Here is a 19689-nt window from a genome sequence, read left to right as displayed (position 1 = left end):
TTGTTGCTCAGTCGCTCAGTGGTATCTGACTCTTCGTGACCCCATGGACTGTAGCACACCAGGCTTCCCCCAAATGCTCTGCTCTGACAGAGAAATAACGGAGTTAAGAACAAAGGGGATGCCAGAGCAACGTGATCCTATCAGTAATGTCAGAAGTTCGGATTCACTGGGGAGGAGATTTGCACTTGTTGGTCCTGTCTCAGTCAGAAGTCGGATGTTTAAACTCTGCCCCAAATGCAACAGTACTTGCTTTTGTGTGTTTTGCTCAGGAGCTACTAGAAGCCTTTCAACAGCTGAAGAGACTTCTGCGGGATGAAGATGAGTACATGCCTTCCCCTGCTACCACGGCAGAGCCAAACCTCCTCAAAACGGCCCGAAGTGTGAGGTCACGTGGGGACCGTCTGTTTCCATCCGGCCCTCCTGCCTCTCTGCATACATTGACACGATGTCCCTGGACTTCTGGGCACCACGGGAGATCCTGAGCCTTTCTGGGGAGCAGAGAGGGGGCAGTCCTGCCGGGATGGCCGGGCTCCTCTCTGGACTGCCCCGAGGCAGACACAGGCAGACCTTGTCCGCATGCCCACCTCTCGCCCAGCATTGTGAAGAAGCCGGGCTCCTTCCTGTCTCTCTGCCTCCTGGATTCCACTGGAAGACTTGACCCACATTCAACCTACTTCTCATCCTGGCGTGGAGTCAGCTCCTTTTATTTCCACTCGGAGTTCTGCCAGCTCTGCTCTCAGCTATGGATGCAAACTGCAGAGGCATTTCCTGTTCCAGGTGGTTTAGAGCAGAAAGCCAGGCAGCGTGGGTTGAAGGTAGGTGGGGTGAATTCTTCAGGAACTGCTCCCGCAAATGGGAGAGCAATTCAGTTACACAGGGTTGATATCCAAAGCACCCAGCCCTGGGTGGAAACGAGGCTTGTTTGAACTGACTTTAGAAACATATCGAGCATGGACCGCCTTCGGATTTCCCTTGTGTACACACCAGGCCCTGGGACACTGGAACTATGATTTGCAGATAAGGTGTCAGAGTCTGGCTCCAACCTCCCAGGGAGGTCCAGGGCTTCTAGGGAGCTGAGAATTCGTCCTGAGACATTGACCCTATCTCCTCAGATGGATATGTGCTTCTCTGAAACCCACACATCAAAGCAGTAGCAATGGGCAGGTTTAACACTTTCTCCAGTGAAAAATCGCCTCCATCCAATCTCTGGCTGTGACTGACGCCTCTGTGAGCTGCAGTAGGCCAAGCTGGAGAAGAAGCTTGGATGAGCAGCTGAACTCCCAGAGCCCTGGTTTCCTCCTCAGTGAACTGGGTACAGCAATACTCTGGTATTTGGAGATCAGGGGTCAGGTCTTCAAAGCAGAGCAGAGCTCGGAGACTGGGACTCACGATGCCAGTGTCCGTGTTGTTATTGGAAGGTGTGGCCCTTGGCATCAGGGGCCGAGAGGGACCACCATGAAAAAGCTGGCTCCCTCCGGTGGCATCCGCTACGGGTTACTTGCTGGCCCTAACAGGTTCCAGTGAAAAGTCATCTTCACCAAGTCATCTTCACTACAGGAACTAGCTGTCGAGGGATCTAAAGGATTCTGACAACCTTCTGTCTATTCTATCACACAGAAAAGCAGATGCAAGGATCATGTTCCCACCTTTACCAGATACCTGGGGCTGGTGGAATGGTGCTGGGAAGTCTTAAGGGCAGGACAGGAAGCTGAAGAGCTTGCAGGGCACCTACTGGTGCTTTATGGAAGGACAAGGAAACTGACCTTGGAATTGTGCCAGCACCTGAGAGATCAGGATCATGAGTTCTGAATAAGATAAAGGTCAAAGGTGATGTCAGAGTCCCACAGAGGACCGATGCTTCTGGGGAGCAGAAACGTCTCCAGGTAGGCGAGGGCCAGTGGAACAGTTGGAAACGCTAACTTTTGGCATGACACTGGGTGATGGGGCCCCAAAACAAATGCTGATGAAGTTGACCAAATATCCTTAGATGGGCAGAAAGAAGGGGCTGGTGTTCTTCAAGAATTTGGTAAAAAGGCTGTCACTTTGAAAGAGTTGTGGAGAGCAGGGCAGGCCCTGTTCTAAAAAGCATTTATGAGCATCACTCTATTTGTAAAGCAACAGCTGGATGGCTGCAGAGAAGAGTGCCAGGCTGGACCGGGCCAGCGTGGGAAAAACCACAGGGCTGATGGAGACCAGTGTGGATGCCAACCTGAGGAACAGCAGGTCCCAGGCTGGCAGCAGGAAGAGCAATGCCCATTATGGCTTCCAGGACGTGGATGGATGGGCGGCAGTGAGAGAGTTGGAGGGGGCAGGGCTGTCTGGGACCCAGTAGGGACCCCCGGGGGCTGCTTGCCCATGAGCCTGGTGTAGGCACTTAGAAACAGGAGCTCCTGTGCCCGCTCCCAAGTCAGGTGTGAGAGGGCTATCTCGGTGTCTGTAAGTGGTTCGCAATTCCTCTATAGGATGGTGCTCTTCTCTGCGCACTTGCCTACTAGAGGTTTGGTCTGTGTCCATCTCATCAGACTTTGGGCTTTTCAACTGGAGACCATTTCAAAGAAAGACTTAGATACTTTTATCTACAAAGTAAGGAATGTGGACAAAGCCATTTTTAAAAAATCAGTGATAAAGGTTGAAATAAAAGCGTTTCATGAGTAAACTTCATTTTAGCCAAAATAGCTTAATTCTTAAGTTTGAAGCCAGAAAAAGATCCTACAGGAGCTCCCACAGGTTGGGTGCTGCACCCTTGCTGCTCAGGCTCTGGCTGCCTGAGTGCTCATGCAGTTACTTTGGGGGACTCAGCCTACCCCGATTCCTTACAACGTCCTTCATTCATCTTCTATCACCTGCCTTCCTGTCCAAAGCTGGTGGTTGCTATTCACCCCCTCCCCTCATCCACCTGGGGGTTGGCTGCACTTTAGCCAAATACGACAGAACTGCTTGGTACATGCTGATTGCTCACTACGCCTAAAATATGAGTTAAAATCAATGGTCTGAGAGCACTGTGTCAGCATTTTGCTGACCCAAATTAGCAGCTCGATCGTCCAAATCAACGTTCAGAACATAAACTATGAGTCGAACATTTTCGTTTTACCCAAAAAACTGTGGCCAGGTTTATCCTCCACCACACGAATCCTTCGAGCTCCGGCTGGAATGATGGCAGCTTCAATATAACCTGTAGTGACAGATAAACACAGGTGAACCAACATAACTCCACCCACCATTAGAGGCTCACAGCAACCCCCACCAAAACCCGCTGCTCCACCCCCAAGGTGACTTCAGAGCTCTGAGAAATCAAGCTGGTCCACTAATAAGAAGCGTTCCTCTATAGCCGGAGCATCCTGGCTGCCCAAATCCCGGAGAGCACCATTTGCCTGCGTTATGAGTTGAACTAGGTCCCTCCCACCCCCAAATCCATATGATGAAGTCCTAAGCCCCAGGACCTCAGAATGTGACCTTATTTGGAAACCGGGCTGTTGCAGACGTAATCAGCTAAGATGAGGCCGTACTGGAGCAGGTGGGCCCCCAGTCCTATAGGATGCAGTTATAACATGAGGAAGACTGGACAGACATACACACAGGGAGAATTCTGTGTGATCACGAGGTGGAGATCAAGATGACGCCTCTGACAAGCCGAAGACTGCTAGCAAAACACCAGAAGCAGGAGGGAGGCATGGGACAGGTTCTTTCTCAGCTGCACGAGAAACCAGCACTGCCAACAATCGATCTCAGACTACTAGCCCCCAAACTGGGACAGTGTGTGTCTCCTGTTTATTCATGCCTCCCTGTGGTGCTTGGCTGCAGCAGCCCCAGTGAACTGCGAGCCTGGAGTTCTGTGTGAAGAGCACCGCCCTGGAGCACGGGTGCTAGATGTCCCTGGCCACCCCATCTGCTGGGCTCCTTCCCCCTTTGCTGTACTTTGTCCCTGGTTCTACGGGATGACGGCAGAAACCGGGCTACTTACCCTATGACAGAACCACTGCCCTATCACCAGGTATCATTTCCTGCTTTCACTGCCCTTTGGACTTTTCTGAAACCACCGCAGTGTATACTTTTGTCCATTTCCCTGAGTATTTCCAAGTATAATGGGGTCCCTCAGAGGTCAGGCCCATGCTCTGACCCCACACATGCCTAATAAGGCAGGTGGTTAGTGAAGTTCTGGAAGGAAATGACTGAGGCTGCCAGGGAGGAAGTCAGGGGTTGGCTAAAGCCTGGTTAACAGGGCAACCGTGTCAATTAATGAGCCCAACATAATGGTGAGATTCTGAAATGTAGGCTGGTAATCACTTGGTTTTGGTTTACATTTGGGTTTTAGACAAAGGTAATATACATTTGCTTCAGCAATTTAGCTGATGGTCCCAAATTAGATGATAATTCCTACCCCTGTGGTTTCCAAATGTGATCATCAGAATCAGCAGGGGAGTTTTTAAAATGAGAAATTTCTGGCCCAAGTATATAAAGATTATGGAAATATCTATTTTGAGGAGTTAATTTCCTCATTTTCTCGTAGTAAACATGGTTCAATTTTCATTATAAATATAGTACATGATAATTCAAACCAACAAAAGGGGAAAAACTACAAACAAACCGTACTACATTGAAAATTACCCTTATTTTTGATGACCAGCCTTTTCAGCAACTTTTAATGCATAGAAACATATGCACATCATTTTATGCCAACAGAATATTGTATATAGTTTTTAAAAGATCAGGGACAACTTTAAAATAACTAAGAGTTTTGTCTGGCAATGTGTATACCCAAGGTACAAAATTTTAAAGTTATAAAAGGATACGGTAGGAAGTATATCGATACTATAAGATATTGGGTTGGTCAAAGACTCCCGTAAAAATGCAAATGAACTTTTTGGCCAACTCAATATATTCTGTAGTTGGCTGTCTTTCTAGCACTTATCATTTATAATACTGTGTGTATTTTAGCTGGGTTTCTATGTTGCTAACTGAGATGTAACCGAACGACAGTTTTGTTCCTCCCTTTCTGATCTTTATGCCTTGCATTTCTTCTCCTTTCGCCATTCTGGCTGGAACTTACAAAACCACATTGTGAGCCACATGAGATAGTGACATCCTTGTCTTATTCGTGAAGTTGGAGGAAGGGAATTTTCCCACTGAAAATGATGTCAGCAGTGAGAATGTGATAGGTATCATTCATCAGGTTAGGGAAGTCCTCTTTTTCCTTAGTTTGTTAAGAGTTGTGTTATGAAGAGGTATTGAAGTTAATCAAGTGCTTTTTTGCATCCACTGAGATCATCATACTGTTTCTCTCCTAGACACCATAAAGATCTCCGAGCAGTTTAATGGCAGTCACGCTTCTCATGGCTAACATGGTGTGTGGGTCAGTATCTTAGCTCTGTTTTTCCCTCATCTATCCATTTTAGTTCACCGTTACCTCTTTTTATTCTGATGTTTTCCTGTGAACCTTTAATTATATTTACACTTCTAATTCATGACTTATCAGCTATAAACTAGTTTAATCTCTGGATATTAAAAGATGAGGAAATCAACATAATACACTGCCCTTCCTCCTCTTACACTGCTCTTCAAGATTTACTGAATCATTTCTACACTGTTAATTTACAACGTTTATCTTTTGCACTCTAATTCCTGCAGTTACTTTAGTCCTAAAAATTAATTTAGTGTTCACTATGTGTCCTTTTTTCAGTTTTTCCAATAAATTCTTGCTGGCCTCAAGTTTGTTCTCTTTGAGATGGACTCAAAGAAAATTATAGCTTCTGAATTGTAATATAGTAAAATACACTATATATAAATACATACATATATATATGTATATATACGTTTTTGTTAAGTTGCTAAGTCATGTCCAACTCTTTTGTGATCCTGTGGACTACAGCCCGCCTGGCTCCTTTGTCCATGGGATGGCCCAGCTGGCTCACTGGTAGAGTCTGCCTGAAATTCAGGAGATGCAGGTTCGATTCCTGGGTTGTGAAGATCTTTGGAGAAGGAAATATATTGCCTTCTGCCACTGATAATTTATATATATATATATATATCTCATCAATTTGTTAGCGCTCTTTCTTCAGGAATACCAAATTATTTATGTTTGACCCCCTTTTTCTTCCATAATGCTCATTCCGTTTCTTACCCTTCTGATTCTTTGTTTCCATTTTGCTTTGCTCTTTTTCTCAGTCCTCTCCTCCATGCTTCTCAGTGTGTTCTCAGCAGTGTCCCTGTCCTTTGAACCCATGCAGACGCGCTTTCTGTAGTGGACTCATTCTCTTCCTCTGCCCTTTTCCTCAGTTGAGTCTCATTTCACTTCCCTCTGTTGCTTCACTGGCTGCTCCTTGAGCTCTCGTGTCTTACCAAAGAGTTCTTCTTTCATTGAGGCTATTACTTAATCAGCTTTTGGAATTTATAGCAATAATGTTTGATGATAATTTTCAGCTTCTCGGTAATATTTTGCTGGTGAGTTTTTTGTTTTCTTTAACTGGTCATTTGTTCTTGTCCCTTTCCTCCTTTTCCTATTGCAATATATCTGTGTTGATCCTGTACTAATTCTCTTTCTAAATTTATTACCAATTTTTAGCTGACACAGTTTTAATTGTACCAACTGCATCTATGTTTGTGTGGTAATAATAGGACTGTGTTGTGGGCTAACAGAAGTTTCCCTTAGTTTACAGTAAAATTTGTTAAGACATGGGTTTATATGTATCGATGAGTTAATTTTTATGTTTGTAAACATTTATGTATTTTAAATTTACAGAAATATACAGGTATATTTCCCCATTATAAAAATTTTAATACAGGTAAATCCCACTCCGATTCCCTGTGGGAACTGCCACTATCAGTCTGATGTATAGTCATTCAGATATTTCACTGCTTATACCAATGTCTACACAAATACAAATATGAAAATATCACACAGTATATGTTTTGTCTATATTTTATATGTGTTAGGAAAAGCATTATGAGTATCGTATTATACCACATTTTTTTTAAGAAAAGCAGTTTATGTCTTCTATGCATGTATATATAGCTCTCCTTATTTTTCATTTACATTGCAATGTAGCTTATGTAACTACTCCCTACTGATTTAGGTTATTTAAAAACTGTCATTAGGACATTAAGGTTATTTCAAAATTGTCACTTTTAGAAAATATGCTATATCATATATGAATATGCACACAAGACACCTCAATGAAATACTAGCAACCTATTTCAACAAAATAAAAAGATTATATGCCATGGTCAAAGATAATTTATCCTAGGAATTCAAGGTTGGTTCAACATATAAAAATCAACCAATGTAATTTATCTGAAAAAGGACAAAACACTTTTTCATTTCAATGGATACAGAGAAAGCATTTGGCAAACTTAATACTATTCCATGATGAAAATACTTAACAAACTAGGAATAAAAGGAAACTTCCTCAGCCTGATAAAGAACATTTATAAAAACCCCACAGCTAACATCAAACTTAATGGTAAAATATTTAATGGTTTACTTTTAAGATCAGGAAGAGGAGAAGGATGTTCAGGAAATGCTCTTGCCAGTTCTATTCAACACTGTACTAAAAGTTCTCTCTCTGTCAATTAGGCAAGAAAAAGATTTTCAAAAGGCATTCAAATTGGAAAGGAAGAAGTAAAATTATCTCTATCTGCAGATGTCAAGACTTCATATGTAGAAAAATACTAGGGAAGCCATTAAACTCTGATAGAACAGGTTCAGCAAGGTTGCAAGATATGAGTCAATATACAAAAATTAACTGCATGTGTATTCATTAGGGTTAAACATTTCCAAATGAAATTAAGAAAAACATTTGACTTAATATTAAAAACAAACACAGGAATAACTTTAATAAAAGATATACAAGATATCTACACCAAAGACTACAGAAACCTTGTTGAAAGATATTAAAGAAAATATAAATAAATGGAATGATGCTACATGTTCATGGTGGGAATACCTAGAAATTGATTTACAGATTAAACAAAATCCCTACTAAAATTTCAGCCTTTTTTCCCCCCAAAATGATAAGGTGATTCTCAAATTCATATGCAAATGCAAGGGATCCAGACTAGCTGAAACAATATTTAAAAAGAATAAACTTGGAGGACTGACAATTCTTGCTTTCAAAGTTCTAGTCAGCTCCTATAATCAGGACAACGTGGGACTAGCATAAGGACAGATATTTCTATTAATGAAATACAATTGAGACTCTAGAAATAAGTCCCTTATTGATTTCTTAAAACAAAAATGCCAAGAATATTCAATGGAGAAAGAACATTAGTTTCAACAGTGTTGGGATGACTGTATATTTACATACAAAGGAATGCAGAGGGACTTTTACCTCAAACTGTAATAAAAACCTAACTAAAACTGGTCATAGACCTAAATCTTAGAGCTAAAACTATAAAATTCCGAGAAGAAAACACTGAAAGAAATCTTTGTATCCTTGGATTAGGCACTAGTTTTTTAGATAGCAAAAGTGAAACTCTACAAGAGCCTGTATTCTTGTCTTTTGAAGTACAATGCTGACTCGAGAGTTAATGACTGGGAAATGTGAAGATGCAAAAATGAAGAATGGCTGTTGGGCTAGGGAACTGGTAACAATTCCGACTATAATTCTGCCGCATATCAGAATCACCGAACTCCCACTTCCCTGAATGACATTGATAAAGGCTTGACACACATTCCTAAGTTGTCTGGGAAACACACCCCTCCAGATGAAAACTGCTTATCAACAAGAACACAGACTCTAGACTGGTTGAGACCAGAAAACTGATGATGCTTGAAACTTCACCCTGATGGCAACCAATCCAAGAATTGTCCACAAGCTGATCATGCCCTTGAACACTGAAAAAATTCTCATCCTCCCCTCCAGCGTGGGTCATACAGTCTTGAGGGCAGTAGCCCACTGTGGCCCCCTTTGCCTGGCAAAGCAATAAAATCCACTCTTTTCTACTTGATCCAAAACTCTGGGTCTGCATTTCTATTCAGCACCGGTGAACAGAGGCTGAGTTTTGGCAACTCACAAGCAACAGAAGGAAAAAAAGAAAATGGATCATATTAAAATTTAAACTTTGTGCTTCAAAGGATACCATCAAGAAAGTGAAACGGCAAACCCATACACTGGGAGAAAATATTTGCAAATCATTTTAATAAAAGAACTATGTCCAGAGTCTATAAAGAAACCTTACAACTCAATAATAAAGTGGCAAATAATCCAATTTAAAAATGGGCAAAGGATTTTAATAGACATTTTTCCAAAGAAGATGCATGAAAGGCCAAAAGGCACATGAAAAGAGTCTCAGCATCATTAGTAATTAAAGAAATATAAATCAAAACAACAATGTGATACACTTCATACTGACTACGATGCCTATAATAAAAATGATAAACAATAACAAGTGCTGGAGAGGATGTGAAGAATTTGAATCCCTCACTTACTGCTAGTAGGAATGTAAAATGGTACAGGAATACTGGAGAAGAGTTTGATAGCTCCTCAAAACAGGAAAAATAAAATTACCATAAAACCTACCAATTCTACTCCTATGTATTATATACCCAAGAAGAATGAAAAATATGTCCATATAAAAACTTATACACAAATGTTTATATCAGCATTATTCATTATAACCAAAAAAGCAGAAAAAACTCAAATGTCCACCAAGCAATGAGTGTATTTTTACATTCACATTTAAAACATATGAAATCCATTTTTACAATGGGTATGATTTAGCAAAAAAAGTATGAAACACTGATAGATGATACAATATGGAAGAAACTTGAAAATGCTATACTAAATTACTAAGGCCAGTCACAAAGATCACATATCGTATGATACCATTTATAGGAAATTTCCAGAACAGACACATAGACACAAAAGTAGCTGCCTAGGGCTGGGGTAGGAGGAGGGAGATGGGGAATGACTGCTAACCGGTGTGGGGTTTCTTTCTGGGATGACTGTGGTCATGGCTGAAGAATGCTGTCTATTTACTAAAGCCCTTTGAATTGTACACCTTAAATGGATGAGTTTTATGGTATGTGAATTAAACCTCTGCAAAAGTGCTAAAAAATCACAAATTGCAATGGACAGCTTTGCATGTCTATCTATGCATATATACAACGTCACACACGTCAGCTGTGAGAATTGCTGGGTCAAACATACCTGCAGTTCAGTTCAGCTCAGTCACTCAGTCGTATCCGACTCTTTGCGACCCCATGGACAGCAGCACGCCAGGCTTCCCTGTCCATCACCAACTCCTGGAGTTTACTCAAATTCATGTCTATTGAGTCGGTGATGCCATCCAACCATCTCATCCTCTGTCGTCCCCTTCTCCTCCTGCCTTCAATCTTTCCCAGCATCAGGGTCTTTTCAAATGAGTCAGTTCTTTGCATCAAGTGGCCAAAGTATTGGAGTTTCAGCTTCAGCATCAGTCCTTCCAGTGAATATTCAGGACTGATTTCCTTTAGGATAGACTGTTTGGATCTCCTTGCAGTCGAAGGGACTCTCAACACCACAGTCTTCTCCAACACCACAGTTCAAAGGCATCAATTCTTTGGTGCTCAGCTTTCTTTACGGTCCAACTCTCACATTCATACATGACTACTGGAAAAACCATAGCTTTGACTAGATGGACATTTGTTGGCAAAGTGATGTCTCTGCTTTTTAATAAGCTGTCTAGGTTGGTCATAACTTTTCTTTGAAGGAGCAAGTGTCTTTTGATTTCACGACTGCAGTCACTGTCTGCAGTGATTTTGGAGCCCCCAAAATAGTCTCTCACTGTTTCCACTTTGTCCCTATCTATTTGCCATGAAGTGATGGGACCGGATGTCATGATCTTCGTTTTCTGAATGTTGAGTTTTAAGCCAGCTTTTTCACTCTCCTCTCTCACTTTCATCAAGAGGCTTTTTAGTTCCTCTTCACTTTCTGCCATAAGGGTGGTGTCATCTACATATCTGAGGTTATTGATATTTCTCCCGGCAATCTTGATTCCAGCTTGTGCTTCTACCAGCCCAGCGTTTCTCATGATGTACTCTGCATAGAAGTTAAATAAGCAGGGTGACAATATACAGCCTTGATGTACTCCTTTTCCTACTTGGAACCAGTCTGTTGTTCCATGTCCAGTTCTAACTGCTTCTTCCTGACCTGCATACAGGTTTCTCAAGAGGCAGGTCAGGTGGTCTGGTATTCTCATCTCTTTCAGAATTTTCCACAGTTTATTGTGATCCACACAGTCAAAGGCTTTGGCATAGTCAATAAAGCAGAAAGAGATGTTTTTCTGGAACTCTCTTGCTTTTTCCACGATCCAGCGGATGTTGGCAATTTGATCTCTGGTTCCTCTGCCTTTTCTAAAATCAGCTTGAACATCAGGAAGTTCACGGTTCAGGTGTTGCTGAAGCCTGTCTTGGAGAATTTTGAGCATGACTTTGCTAGCATGTGAGATGAGTGCAATTGGGCAGTAGTCTGAGCATTCTTTGGCATTGCCTTTCTTTGGGACTGGAATGAAAACTGACTTTTTCCAGTCCTATGGCTACTGCTGAGTTTTCCAAATTTGCTGGCATATTGAGTGCAGCACTTCCACAGCATCATCTTTTAGGATATGAAATAGCTTAACTGGAATTTCATCACCTCCACTAGCTTTGTTTGTAGTGATGCCTCTCAAGGCTCACTTGACTTCACATTCCAGGATGTCTGGCTCTAGGTGAGTGATCACGCCATCGTGATTATCTTGGTCATGAAGATCTCTTTTGTATAGTTCTTCTGTGTATTCTTGCCACCTCTTCTTAATATCTTCTGCTTCTGTTAGGTCCATACTATTTCTGTCCTTTATTGTGCCTATCTTTGCATGAAAAGTTCCCTTGCTATCTCTAATTTTTTGAAGAGATCTCTAGTTTTTCCCATTCTATTGTTTTCCTCTACTTCTTTGCATTGATCAGTGAGGAAGGCTTTCTTCTCTCTCCTTGCTGTTCTTTGGAACTCTGCATTCAAATGGGTATATCTTTCCTTTTCTCCTTTGCCTTTCACTTCTCTTTTCTCAGCTATCTGTAAGTTCTCCTCAGACAACCATTTTGCCTTTTTGCATTTGTTTTTCTTGGGGATGGTCTTCATCATAGCCTCCTGCACAATGTCACAAACCTCCGTCCATAGTTCTTCAGGCACTCTGTCTATCAGATCTAGTCCCTTGAATCTATTTGTCACTTCCACTGTATAATCATAAGGGATTTGATTTAAGTCATACCTGAATGGTCTAGTGGTTTTCCCTACTTTCTTCCATTTAAGTCTGAATTTGGCAATAAGGAGTTCATGATCTGAGCCACAGTCAGCTCCCGGTCTTGTTTTTGCTGACTGTATAGAGCTTCTCCATCTTTGGCTGCAAAGAATGTAATCAATCTGATTTTGGTATTGACCATCTGGTGATGTCCATGTGTAGAGTCTTCTCTTGTGTTGTTGGAAGATGGTGTTTGCTATGACCCGTGTGTTTTCTTGGCAAAAAAAAGCCTTTGCTCTGCTTCATTCTGTACTCCAAGGCCAAATCTGCCTGTTCCTCCAGGTGTGTCTTGACTTCCTACTTTGGCATTCCAGTCCCCTATAATGAAAAGGACATCTTTTTGGGGTGTTATTTCTAGAAGGTCTTGTAGGTCTTCATTGAACCGCTGAACTGTTCAACTGTTCAACATACATGCAAATTGAGTTTCCATTCAACATACATGCAAATTGAGTATTTCTTAAGTAAAAGTTACTGCTTTGTGTTAAGTCCTAGGACTGTTTCCAAGAAGTCAGCTTTAGAGAAAGAAGTTTGTTTTCTGATTGCACTTTAGAGTGAAGATGACATCATTACCACAGTGGGAAAGTGTAAATATTGACAGTTTTAGCCTAAAACTAAAAACAACCAAACCTAGAATGTCTTGACTCACCTGCATTCTATTCAACACAGAGGTCAATAATAAATCTGTCTACTGAAAAAAATATACATGCAGTTTAAATGTTAAATGTACATTAAATTGCTCTCCATAATGGCTTAATATAGAAGTTAGCCAATTCTATAGGAGAATACATGTTGGTCCACATGTTTAGATAATTGATATTATCAATCCTTTTGATATTTGCTGGTCTAAGATGTGAAAAAGTATGATAATATTATAGATGTAATTTGCATTTCTCTCATTATCAGTGTGGCTCTGCATCTTAGCATATACTTATTGGTCATTTGTGTTTTCTCTTCAGTTAAGTATCGTATTCACAAGTGGTGTCCATTCTCCTACTGGCTTATTGTTTTTATTTGATAAGTAAGAGCCATTAAATTTATTTTGTATCTATTAATGTGTATTTAATATATTTTGGACTGAAACTCTTAACTAGACTTGCATTCATTTTTCTTCTGTCATTTGTCATTTCTTTATGTATGGTGCTTTTTATTCCAAGGTTTTAATATGATAGTCATAGTTTTAATAATTGAGATCTCCTTTTTGTTTTCTGATTGCTTCTTCTCATGGCACTCTGTACTGGTTTTTTGAGTAAAATCACTTCTCAAACATTTCTAAGAATAGTTATTAGAGATCTGGAACTTCTATTATTTGAGTTATCTTATTTTTCACATTTCAGTTATCTTGGTCTCTCCCATTTGTTGCAGACTCTTCTGAGAAGGATGCCACAGATGAGTTGCCTCTACATACAGTCACCTCATCTGCAGTGTAACTTTCTGTAGTTTTAGCTACCTGCAGTTAATTGTAGTCTAAAAATATTAAATGGAAGATTCCAGAAATAACAATAAGTTTAAAATTGCATGCCATTTGACTAACGTGATGAAACCTCACACAGTCCCACTCCATCCTGCTCAGAACGTGAGTTATCCCTTTGTTAACCATAACCTGCCTACTAGTCACTTAGTAGCCATCTCTTATCAGACTGACTTTTGCGGTTTCACAACAGTCAAGTGATCTTTATTTTACTTTATAATGGCCCCAAGGCACCAGAGTAGTGATGCTGGAATTTGCATATGCCAAAGAGAAGCTGTAAAGTTCTTCCTTAAGTGAAAATGTGAAAGTTCTAGACTTAACAAAGAAAGGGGGAAAAAAATCATATGCTTAGGTTGCTAAGATCTATGGTAAGAATGAATCTTCCATTTATAAAACTGTGCACAAGGTAAAAAGGAATTTGCTGTTACATCTCAAACTGCAAAAGTTTACAGCCACAGTGCATGCTAAGTGCTTAATTAAGATGGAAAAGGCATTAAATTTGTACAGTAAGATATTTTGAGAGAGAAAGACCACGTTTACATAGTTTGTATTACAGGATAATATTGTAATCATTCTATTTTATTATTAGTTATTACTAATCTCTTACTGTGCCTAATATATATATTTATCTCAGGTTGTGTATTTGTAGGGAAAAAAGCATAGTATTGGGATAACCAAAAAATTCATTTGGGTTTTTCCATAAGACGTTATGTAGAAACCTGAAGGAACCTTTTGGCCAATCCAATATATATAGGGCCCCATACCATTTATGCTTTCAGTCATCCACTGGGGGTGTTGAAAGATACCCCCCAGGGATAAGGGAGTCTACTGTACATGGATGGTGTTTGCTGCTTATCAGGACTGGCTTTCAGTTAGGGGCCAGGGAATGATATCACGTGTTGGCAACCAAAATACCAGAAGGCAGAGAAGTTTGCTAGAGGTGCTGTGTCATGGGGCTGGCCACCAAATATTGTCAGGTCTCTCTCTGGAATCATGGTAGGAATGCCTTTCCTTGACCTCTTAAAATTATGTGACCATGTAACTTATTTTGACCCTTAAAATGTGAGTGACAGTGGTGTGTATGAGTATTAGGACCTGCTCCGCCGTGTTCCCTTTTTCCTCCAAGGTAACTGTGGCAGTGTGTGTTTTGCTTCTTTGCTTATTTACTACATCTAAACCAAATCTATTTATTCTCATTCAAACAACATATGAACATCCACTTGATATGAGCTTACTCTCCCTAGACCTTTTAATAAGTTCCTGCTCATTCATTTTAAGGTGATCATGAGAAGCCAAGGAGATAAACACCTGTGTTCAACCAGCCATCCCAGATGGAAAGTTTAGCGGAGTCCTTGAGTCTTGATAGCAAATATTTTGGCATTGTTACTGAAGATCCAGTCTTGGATGCCTACAAATAAATGTTTTATGCTTAGGAAGACTTCACAGATGTTGACACAGTTCGGTATAAGTTGTCTACTTGTGCCCTGATCCTCCCTGATTCCCAGGCAGGCAGGATGACTTCTTGAACCAGGTGGGAGTATGGTCCTCCAGTTGATCCCCTCCAACCACCTCTCACTTAAGGGCAGCAGCACCAACTTGCAGGCACAGCCCCTCCACTTTCCAGTCCTTTCAGTGTGCTGTTGTTGTGTAGTTGCTAAGTTGAGTCTGACTCTTTGCAACCCCATAGACTGTAGACAACCAGGCTCCTCTGTCCATGAGATTTCCCAGACAAGAATACTGGAGTGGGTTGCCATTTCTTTCCCCAGGAGATCTTCCCAATGTAGGGATCGAACCCACGTCTCCTGCATCCTTTACCACTGAGCCTCATAGCATTGAGGCAAGGTTTTTTGATTAAAAACAATTTTTGCTTCAGGAATGCAAAAAAAAAAAAAAAACACCTTTGAGGATCACAGCAATGGATTTTATATCACAAATCTCTCTTAGAGAAAAGTATTCCTTCTTGGGGAGTTTGAAGACTCATTGGATTCCAGGCATAGAAGACAGTGAAGTATCAAAAATGAACACAAAATTGTTCAGGGTTGGTGGTGATTAAAACCTTTTTTGGAGAAATTCCCATTTAATTTTTTTTTTTTTTTTTTGCTTTTAAAGTTTTATTTTGATATTATTGACATATACCACATGTGTTTTTTTGGGGGGATGGTTTTTTTTTTAAATTTTAGTTTTTTATTTTCCCATTTAAATCATTAAACTGACCTGGTAACAAGATCTCTGAAAATTGCTGCTGTTACATGGACTTTTCCTATTCTGTGCCTAACAAATCTTGGTGTTAGCATCACCAGCAGAACCAAAGGCAACAGACATATTTGCTAAGGTCCAAACCAGTTAACTTTCTACATTCCATAGCAAGGGGCATCTGCACTGGATGTGTGCTCATCGGCCTATTTTTAAGCTTAGATTTGGCACATGTAGTAGCACTGAAAAGGCACCTGTTTCCTTTCCTTTCTCAAGTACCCTGGTGGACAGAGGCTGATGGGGAGTGAAGAGCTCAGGGCAGACACACAGCGCAGTTGTGTCTGAATAAAGGTAATCCCTGAATAATGGGGCAGGGCATTGCTGTGCTTGGGCTCTGCTAACCTTTCCTTCTAAGATGAGCTTCTCTGCTCATGACATGGAATGATGAAATAACGAAAGAGAAAATCCCTGAAGTGAAAAGCAGGGCCTCTGTACACAAACCAAGGACACCATCTCTCATGCACTGTCCCCGACAGAGCCCAAAGCCCAGCCCAAGGTTGGCATGAAGAGTGGCCAGCCAGGGAAAGAGTCCCAGCACCAAGCCCCAAAGCACCTTGCCATCCCTCATGCCAGATGTCTCCCCTCTGCCGATGCCAGATATCACTCTCTTGATGGCGTGAAACGGAGGGGGACAGTTTACCCCAGGAATTCACAGGATAGAGTCACACTTTAGGGAAGACACAAGACTACCTTTTAATTTTCCATTCTAGTCTCTGCCATTAAGCAGGAGAAATCCAGTTAGAGGGACACAATTTAGTGTCATGAGGAAGCCATGGATAAAAGTTAATACTGTCGCCATTATTCTAGGAGAACATGTAATTTTTGCCATAAGGACAAGTAGTCAGGAGGAACTTCAAAATGATGTTGACCTTAAAATGATGTTGATCTTCAACCTGCCTCAAATTTTCTGAATAATATCACAAGGCAATAAGCACATTTCCCTGCAAAATACCTTTTGTCTGAACTTTACATGCAGATTATTTAGATCATATTTTTCCCCTGTTACAGGTTTCAGCAGCATTAACTTTCTTTGGAAGAAAACCATTGAGTTGATAAGGTGCCATGATGGAACATAGGCAATACCCTGGCTACACTGACTGGGACACTTTCTAACGATTGTATCAAACATGTACAAAAAGAAAAAAAAAAAAAACAAAGGTTTTTTTTTTTTTCTTTGGAGAGGGGTAATAATCTTTAAAAATGCATGGGGAGGCATTTGTGTAAGTTTTTAGTTTTTGCTATTTACAAAAGTTGTTTGTCAGAGTATTACTGTCTTTATGTTTATTCTTAATGGTTTCTCTGGTTCCAGTCAAAAATGATTTGGGAAGCCCAGGAGTCTGGCTAATATTCTGGCTCAGTTCTCAGAATGTGAGGTCAGTGCAGGTGGGCTGGACAAGGCCATGGCCTTTATCTCCAGCATGAAGACCAGGAGGGTCTTGTCAAGTGTCCTTTGCCTTTTGGAAAGCCCAGCCATGTAATGCGGAAACTTCCATTCTCTGGCGAATCTTAGCGTTTTCTGCCAAAGTGCCAGGTGAGGCTGAGGAGAGTGAAGACGTGTCCCCGGCATACTGACATGTGTTTTTGTATGGCCCCTAATCTGATGAATCTTTATCTTATATAGACTTAGAATTGGTTTTATTCTGTAGCTTTTCCTTTAGGTCATCAGTCTTACACATCAATTACACATACGCGATATGTGTTTATCCACGGCTTCATACATGACTCCCTCCCACTGACTCTACTTAGCAAACATTCAGGCACATAAGCGAGGTAAGAGCCCCACACCAGGCATATCACCACTAGCTCTGCTCGGAATAGCTGGAATCTTACATGAGAAACACCTGGGAACGGCCTTTGCCATCACACATGTGGACACTTTGGTACAAAGATTATTCCTGACTGAGAAAAAGAAAGACATGGTAATTGGTTTACATGCATATTGAAGTAACTGATACTATAGTTCACAGTCAGTACAGGGAAGCGGCTCTGTCGCCACCACAGAGTGGTAGATTCCCCATGGAGCCTCCACGCCCCACATCTAGACACTGGAGCTCAGAACTTGGCATGAGGTACAGGTTCTATAGGTAATTACTGAACACACATTTGACATGTGGACCTATCCACATTCAATAGGGATAGATCACATCACTCTCCTTTTCAAGAGCTGATAGTTTGAGAAGGTTCTCTGTAAGGACACAGTGCAAAGGGATTCGGAGCCCATGGGGCATCATGGCCAGCTCTTGGTGGGGACTTGAGCCCAGAGATGTCCTGGACTGGGTGTCCATGGACGTCAGACACCTTTCAAGTGTCAAGGAGCAGCACGCAATAATGTGAAAACAACAATTTAATGAATGAAATGAAAGAATCCTATCAAGAACTTTGAAGTTTCTAAATTAAAAGAAGCTCAGCTGCTTCAACTCAATCCAAGGCTTGTGCATTCTGAAGCCCATCCATCAGAAAAGTAATATGATAGCCAATTCAAGTGGATTCCCCTAGAGCCAAGTGGCCCAAGACCGCATCTGTTCAAAGTAGGAAGGCAAGGGGTCAGAGAGCAATCAAACACTCAGCTCAGGATACTGCGCTGGGACCTCTCCAGGACACCCGAGGGGGGCATCCTGGGGGCGTGGACACCCTCCCTGTGTAGGTCAGTTCGGGGTCCTTAGCTCAAGTATGTGGGTTAAGGACCCAGAAGAGTTCAGGCAAGGGTCAGGACTTCATATAATTGGGCAAAAATCCTGCATGTGATTCCGCTTTATCTTTTGGGTATGGTATTTTCTTTGATATTCACGCTCAGGGTGATAAGGCATTCCTCCTCTCTCCTGTCTTTAGAGTTGGGCAGAGATGAAAGTTACCTTCGTATCTAAACTGACAGGATTCTGCTTTCATCCAGTTGCCCTTGGAGTCACCTAGATGTTACACGACCCGAGGGCTTTATGCCATTTCTAAGCTGGGTTTTTCCTGCAGCCTGAAATGTCCTTCCCAGACCTCCACTGTCATTTAATTCCCACTTATCCTTTAGGGTGTGGGGGCCACCCTCATCTGTCTGCAGGGCTGGGCGAGGAGCCCCACCAGGACTTAGGGCCCCATGGTACCCCTAGAGCTGAGTAGAGCCCCCTCCACCTCACATGTGGCCTCAAGCTGTTTGCCCGAGGGTCCCCTCCCTTGACTGTGACCAATTCAGTGACAGTTTTATTTCTGCAACTCAAGCTTAAAATGCGGCAGTGCTACACAAGCGTTCATAGGGTGAGTGGGCTCACAGGTGGCCGTGTGCATTATCTCTCGAACGTGCATTCCAGAATGTCAGAACTGGATTAGAGGTTTGTGTCTGATGAAACTTGAATTAGCGACTCATCCATGTGTGAGCGAGCATGCTACACACATCTTTAATAAACAGAATCTACACTGACATGAGCTGATGCTCACAGACCCCAGTCCCTAGGATTTGTTAAAGACAGTTTTAGACTTCAAAACAAAGGTGTAACATCTGGCAAGCATTCAGGACAGAACTTTTAGAGGTGAGTGAAGCTAACTGAGCTTATCTTTCTCTGAAGGTTTGCTAAGACTCCAGTGAAGGAGCACTAAGTCGCATGTCAGGGTGGGGACCGCTCCCCTCCAGAGGCTTCCAGTCCACCTGCCCTGTGTGTGTGCAGAGAGCCAGGCACAGGCTGGGGTGGAGAATGCGGGGAGCAGAGAAGGACCCTGCCGTCATAGGAGGAATG

General features: G+C 41.7%; 1 protein-coding gene across 4 annotated transcripts in view; it reads right to left on the bottom strand.

Annotated features, from left to right (window-relative positions):
- The window catches only part of ADAMTS17 (ADAM metallopeptidase with thrombospondin type 1 motif 17), a 392113-nt gene that overhangs the window by 84051 nt on the left and 288373 nt on the right, over nt 1–19689 (bottom strand). For 2 of the 4 annotated variants that reach the window (XM_042235032.1, XM_042235033.1), the window contains exons 16-17: nt 17801–17869; nt 3092–3172 (exon numbers count right to left, since the gene is read on the bottom strand). In XM_042235032.1, the coding sequence (XP_042090966.1) occupies nt 3092–3172; nt 17801–17869 (150 nt within the window). The remainder of the gene's footprint in view (nt 1–3091; nt 3173–17800; nt 17870–19689) is intronic. The other 2 variants (XM_042235035.1, XM_015101860.3) reach the window with 1 other exon arrangement.

This window comes from Ovis aries, chromosome 18 (genome assembly GCF_016772045.2).
Source record: "Ovis aries strain OAR_USU_Benz2616 breed Rambouillet chromosome 18, ARS-UI_Ramb_v3.0, whole genome shotgun sequence".
Taxonomy (NCBI): Eukaryota; Metazoa; Chordata; class Mammalia; order Artiodactyla; family Bovidae; genus Ovis; species Ovis aries.
The sequence above is the reverse complement of the archived record's forward strand: the minus strand, read 5'-3'. Positions and strand labels throughout refer to the sequence as shown.